The 7,088-nt window shown below is 43.5% G+C and overlaps 1 gene segment (V, D, J or C); it reads left to right on the top strand.

The window, feature by feature from the left end:
• Positions 1–5,240: 5,240 nt before the first annotated feature.
• Positions 5,241–6,431, top strand: LOC124232132 (immunoglobulin heavy variable 4-30-4-like; the record flags this gene model as incomplete). The annotated part of the segment is given in 3 exon segments: positions 5,241–5,286; positions 5,373–5,708; positions 6,312–6,431. Coding segments are annotated over 3 exon segments (502 nt in total), but the record flags the coding sequence as incomplete, so codon positions are not given.
• Positions 6,432–7,088: the final 657 nt, after the last annotated feature.

Below are 7,088 nucleotides of genomic sequence, written 5' to 3'. Positions count from 1 at the left end.
AAATTTCTCTCCATTTACCTCCCCTAAACCCCTGCTTCACTGATAATACTAGGCTGAGAAAACAGCTCAGTTAATCCTCTTCCATAACCATTTCAACATTTGAAAGATGCTGGGTTAGACAGGTGAATTGTCACTTTTTTTTTTGTTTTCAACCTTTACTCCATGTAAAAGTGTGATTGTTCCTGACGTAATTAGTTTACTGCTCTGCAATATGCCACCAACTCACATACTGGAGGAGTTTGCACAGAGAGCTGTAGACACAATTACAAAACTTCAAATTCAAGAATCAAGGGTCCCCAGCCTTGGATCTGGCCCAGCAACATAGTGGTTAAGTTCACGTGCTCTGGTTCAGCAGCCCAGGGTTCATGAGTTCAGATCCTGCTGTAGCGTCCCACATGCAAAATGGAGGAAGATTGGCATGGACGTTATCTCAGGGACAACGATCCTTGGGTGAAAAGAGGGAGATTGACATCAGATCTTAGCTCAGGGCCAATATTCCTCACAAAACAGTAGAAGATAGAATCAAGGGTTTCCAGCCTTCTTGGGCTTGGGATGCAGTTACTCAGATTTAAGTAAGGTCATAAGTACTTAAATTTGAAAAATAAGATACTGAGAAGGACTGTTCTGCTTTTTATGAATATTTTATATCAAAATATCATTTGTATGCATAATTATGATTTTAAAAAATTGGTAATTATTGATATATTAAACTGTTATGTTTCAGTAACTATCTGGAGAAATGTGAATCCCTTTAAATATCTATTTAAAAGACACTTGAGATATGTGAATTCTTCTGGGCCTGCAATGTGTTCTATTTTCATTTGATCACATAGGTAAACCTATATTTATCCAAGACACAGTGTGTGTTGACTACAGTAGGCTACGTTCTACAAAAGTACATTGAAACAGGTTGACAAATAAAAATGGCAAGCAATAGGATATATTGGAGTATACGAGGAAGCCATTTGGTATAAACCTAATTTGGCCTGACTTTGTTTTTTCCAAAAGGGCCTGACTGTGGCTGTTGAGCATGCATTGTGTATCTGCTTAGACACTTCCTATGGCCAGAACAAAGGCCCTTGAGATAAAGGTGTGACTTCCCCCCCAACATTGGCATTTCCTTAGGGATAAGCATCTTTCCTTAGGCTAGGAACTGATTGCTGCACTCACCTTTGACCACCCAGCTCACCTGTGACCACTCAGCTGGAGAAAATAGAGTGCCACCCTGCTGTGTTCACTGAGACAGAAGACCTACCTGCTGTTTCCATCAATAGCTGTGCCAACAGAGCAGTCTCCCGACTATTGTAAAAGTGACATTTCAATCCTATGTGAAACCTCCTCTCTGGGGGTATATAACCACTCTGTGCACCCCACTTCTTTGGTGCCTTTTCTTCCTTCAGGAAGAAAGGCCCTGGGTTATAATCCTCAGATTTAAGCTCAGAATAAACTGACTCAAATTTTCATTTATAGAGTGGTTATGGATTATTTGCGTCGACAAGGTGAAATGGTCTACATGATATTGTGGATTAATCCCTATTCATCTCGGATTAGGGATCCTGGACCATCCCCTTGAGTAGTGGACATAGTAGTGGAAATATACTTCACATCTTAGATCCACTAATTCATAGATGGCTTCACATAGCACACAGCGATTCATCCCCCCAAAATCACCTCCTGAAGCCTGATCCAACAGCAGATATTAGCTGTCCCCAGAGTCCAGAGAGGGATTTTTGTGTTTGTCTCCCAGTGTACTCAGGATGAATAAAGAACTCTCTGAATTAAGACGATGCTTCCCAGGCATCCCCATGATGTGTTACAAAGGGAAAAGGATGCAATAATTTCCTCCATATAAATTGGGGACTAGAATGTGGCAAGGTGCTGCTGGTGGGAATTGAAAGAGGCATCCCACACTTTGGGAAAGTTTCTCCTTTCTAGTGAGATCTAACATACAAATTCCAGGTGACCCAACCATTCAAATGCTTGCTATGTCACTGGGGAGGGAAGAACTGATGTCACTGCATGTAGTTACCAATACTGTCCTCTGCAGTTAAATTTTCCTTATGGGGACAGCTCTTATGTTAGATGTTCTTATCACTAAAAGAGGGACAGAAGACACTTTTGGAGGTGACAACTACATTGAGATTATTTGTTGTGGTGATGATTTCATGGGTGGATACTTATCTCCAAACTCTTCAAGGTGTACGAATCAAAAATGTACAATTTTTGGTACATAAATCATATCTCAATTTAACGAAAAAACCTTACAAATTATATTTACACAGAAACTTGTATGCAGATGCTTACGGAAGTCTTATTTATAATCAATACAAGTTAGAAGCAACCAAGATGTCCTCCAACATAGGAATAAATAAACAGCGGGATGCTCTTTGGTAAGAAAAGGAGAAAAAAGCCATCCATGCAAGAGCATGAATGAATCTCACTTACATTACCCTACATGAAATAATCTACCTCCAAAGTCTACACACTGCATATTTACATCCATATAGTATGGAATCAGCAAAACTAATGGGACGTAAGGTTGATCAGTGGTCGCTGAGGGCTGTGGGATGGAAAAGGGATTGAGTAGAAGTGGGAATAATGCATTTCTTTGGGGTGGGGGAAAGATCCTTTAAATTGACAGTGCTGTTGGTAAGAAGATTGTTTTGTTTAACATATTTACAGTATACTTCCATAAAAGTCTAATTATCTTGCATACATGTGAATATTAATGAAATTATATTCAAAAATATTTGTCTCTAAATTATGTGTCCTGGTCAGTCTTAGCTTTGCGATTTTTCAAAGCCTATGGACAGTGGATTTTTTTCTAAAAATAGATTGTTAATTTAATGCATCAATGAGAATAATTTCTAATGTAGTGCTCTTGGGTTGTGTGGCTGAAATGAATTAGATGTTACAATCTTTAGAAAATGAAACTTAGTTAATTGATGGTTTGTGTTTGGGAAGTTTTATCTGTGTATGTTCTTTAGTCATTACAAATTATACTGAGTATGGTTGATCAATGAATGGGAAACTCTTTGGTAAATCCTAAAATAATGACACGGATTTACCTGAAGGAGGACCACGGCTAATGGACACAAGGATGTTCCTGATGGGCACCTGGTGTGAAATTTATAGGGTTATAAATCTTAGAGTAGCGGAACACTGATAAGGACACATGAGGACAGAGCTCTTGTTCCTGAAAATCACAAAGCCCAGGACCCCCCCAAAATGTAGGACTCAGAGACCACCTCGAAGAGGAAACAGCAAGAACCCTGGATGGGGGGAGGTGACTGGTCTGCAGGGTGCATTCAGGACACTCTGACCACAGGGCCAAGGTTGAGGGGCAGGTGCAGAGGGAGGGAGGAGAGAGAGGGTCTTCCTGTCAGGGTCTGCAGTCTCCTTTCCTATGAACAAAACAATATCTTGGTCCCATCTCTACCCTCCTGCCTCTGAGGCCCAATTTATAATTTAACCCCAAATAATGAGAAAATGGGACAATTACACCTGTGCCATCAATGATTCAATATGAACGATGCTCACTTTTACAAAGCATATTCCTTGTTTTTATTCTTATGTCTTTTCCATTTAAAATCATGGTTCTTTCTCATGAAACTAGTTGGGGTTCTTGGACACATGTTGTGGGCTGTCTAGGAGAAATGTGTGCATAGAGCCTTAGACAAAGTTACTCAGCTTCCAAATTCTAGAATGAGGTATCTCCCAGCTGCTTATGCAGAAAATATAGCTACTCAGATAAAATTAATGTCACAGTACTCAACATGAGGGGGATACGGTTGTGAGGATTCTCCTTATTTTTTACAATTGTTTATAAGTTTTCCAAAGTTGGCATCAACACATCTATTTATGAATGAAGATATTACTTTGAATAAGGTAGTGATTGTGGATATCTTTCTGCATTTCTATGATTTTGATGATGTGATTAACCATAATGCCAAATCCTGGGATGTCTTTGCAAGGTTCCCTAAATACAATTGCATGTTTATTTGGAGTCTACTCACCTAGCTCAGCATTTATTTTATCAGACTGTGTCTTCTAAGACTATGAAAGTTGTCTGTGAAATGTCTTATTAGACACCTAAGGTTAGATTTCAGTATCATCCAGGGTAGCCCTGTTCATCTTTGACAAGGCAGTTGTGTGAATATCATAATCTCCTTGGCTAGTTACTGAAGGCCTGTGTACTGTGTCAAAATAATTGTTATGTCAATTTTCTATAGAACAATTCCCTCATTCTATAGAACATTCCTCTCCCTGTGCGAATAGCCTTTGTCTTGGGACAATTCTAAGTTGCAGATTTAGAGAAGTAGATTCTTGCACAAGCAATTTATTAAAACTTGTTCCCAGTAGAAACAGTCAAGGATGTGAGGTCAACAGGTCAGGCAAACTGGAGGAGATGAGCATAGGTATCATGTCTACAAATCCCACAGGGAGGAGCCTCAGCCTGCCCAGCTGAGGGGCCCTGGGGGGTGAACACAGCTCAGAGTTTCCAACCCTGAGACAAGGGAGATGGGCTTGCACATTCCTGCTCATGCAGCTAATGGTAGACAAATGTTGACCATGGGTGGTGCACATCCCATTGAGTGTGTAAAGAAGACATGCTAAATTTCAGGAGAGTGGTGGATCAAGAATACCTGTGGGGCTGAAGTTTGAATCTGAAGTTTTCAACATATGATATCTCCCATCACAAGTGCACAAGATGGATGGGGCACAAGGCCCACCTGGAACTCATGTAACACAACAATAAAAAAAGGTAACAACTTCTCAGCCTGATGAGAACCACATCATTGGAGAGATTACAGGGAAGGAAAGCAGGAGCTGTGCAGGGTTCAGTCTGGAGGAGTCAAGACCTGGACCTCAGTGTATGGTTAAGAGTTAGGCTGGGCCTGAGGTGGGGATGTAAGGGCAGAGGCCTGAAGGAAGGTAGCTCTGGGCGCAGAAAAGTGGGGAATGCTTAAATCTGATTAATCGGTGTCTCAAAGCTCAAGTGCCCTCCCATCCCAGACAAAAAATACCTAAAATCAGGAAAAGAGGTGCACACAGAGTCCCTGGAAGGACTGTGCAGCTTGACATCATTCCCTCCCCACTTATAGGGACTGGGTTCCCCACATGCAAATTTCTCTTCAAGCTCGAGGGTAAAATCCACTCTCGGGCTCTGGGAGCTCACAGCTCTCTCCTCAGACAGGGCTGAGGTCTCCGGGGAAGGCAGAGCTGTGGTCTAGAAGAAGATGAGACTCTTGGGTCTTCTCCTTTGCGTGATGATGGCTCCCCAAGGTGAGTGTCTCAGATGTCAGACCTGGGTCTATGGGGATGGTTGTGACTGCACCTGACTGAGAGGGACTGATTCTCTTTGTCCTCAGGAGTCCTGTCCCAGGTGAAGCTGCAGAGTTGGGGCCCAGAACTTGTGAAGCCCTCGCAGACAATCTCCCTCACTTGTGCTGTCTATGGATCCTCCTTCACAAGCAGTGATTATGGTTGGAGCTGGACTCGCCAGCCCCTAAGGAAGGGGCTGGAGTGGATGGGACTTGTAAGCTATAGTGGTAGCACTTACTACAGCCCATCCCTCAAGAGCCGCATCTCCATCTCCAGAGACACGTCCAAGAACCAGTTCTCCCTGCAGCTGAGCTCCGTGACCACCGAGGACACGGCCGTGTATTACTGTGCAAGAGTGAAAGTTAGTTATTATGATGCACACAGTGAGGGGAAGTAGGTGTGAGCCCAGACGCAAACCTCCCTGCAGGGAGACAAGAGGGGCTGGGCTGGAAGGGGTGCTCAGGACCAGCAGGGGGCGCTCAGAACTCACAGAGCACAGAGACTACACCCAGGAGCAGGTGCAGAAGGGGATGGGGAAAGGCTTCCCGTGGGATCAGGGATTTTCCCTGCAAGCTCTCAGTTGCCCTCAGGGAGAAGTCATGTGTTTCTCTTCTGCCTGAAATATCTCATATCCTCAGTGAAGCCAACAAATGATGAAATAACATTGTTTGCTGATGAGATAGACCCAGTGACTAGGACCTTTCCTGCAAGTTCGTATAGGTGCTGAATTTCTGTCTTGAGAAAGATAACACACTGAGGATTCTCATTGTCCCTGATAAACAGCAGCACAGTCCAGGTGGTCTGCATGCTGAGCTCATGTTCTCTGCCCTCAGATGGGCACACACTGACTCCACATGTTATGGCCATTACAGTAGGACATATGCCCCATAGAGTTATTTTTTCTCCCTGATAGAATTTAAACTCTCATTACCACTTGGGTGGACACTGATGATCAGGGATTGCTCCCTTCTGTGGCTGTCCCTCAGTGTTGTGGATGGAGAACCAGGCCCCCTATGTGGATGCAGCTCTCATTTTCCCCCATGAAACATGGAGGAAGACAAGCAAAAAATTAAAACCCATCCCAGCCGTGATGGGACGTGTTCTGGGTGAGTCGTTGAAAGTGTCCTTGGGGCCATGTCTCAGCTTCCACAGGGGAGTCCACATGGATGATGAGAACCAGCTGTACAGAGTCCTGATCTCTGTCCACTCTCTGCTCCCTCGAGTATCACAAAGAATCACACCCACCACCATCCTCTGTTTTCTATGTCTGAATTCTAACTAAATCTCTCCTACATCGTGATTCCTTTAGGCTGGAACCCTAATCACTTCCCAGATCCACCTCCAAGAGCAGACACAGAGTAAGGCTCAATAATGCATCTCAACAATAATGGAATAGACTTAAAGTGGTACAGAAAGGTGAATCTGCAGCTTCAAATATGTTTCAGAAGAAAAATTAAAATCAAAAACAAATATGATGAGGGGCAGGCCCAGTGGCGCAGCGGTTAGGTTAGCATGTTCTGACTTGGCGGCCCAGGGTTCGCCGGTTTGGATCCTGGGGGCAGACATGGCACCACTTGGTGAACCATGCTGTGGCAGGTGTCTGACATATAAAGTAGAGGATGGTGGGCACGGATGTTAGCTCAGGGCCAGTCCTCCTCAGCAAAAAGAAGAGGTTTGGCGGCAGATGCTGGTTCATGGCTAATCTTCCTCGAAAAAAATAAATAAATAAATAACAGTGATGAGGGACCCGCCCAGTGGCACAG

This window comes from Equus quagga, unplaced genomic scaffold (assembly GCF_021613505.1).
Source record: "Equus quagga isolate Etosha38 unplaced genomic scaffold, UCLA_HA_Equagga_1.0 HiC_scaffold_2669_RagTag, whole genome shotgun sequence".
In the NCBI taxonomy this organism is placed as follows: Eukaryota; Metazoa; Chordata; class Mammalia; order Perissodactyla; family Equidae; genus Equus; species Equus quagga.
The sequence above is the reverse complement of the archived record's forward strand: the minus strand, read 5'-3'. Positions and strand labels throughout refer to the sequence as shown.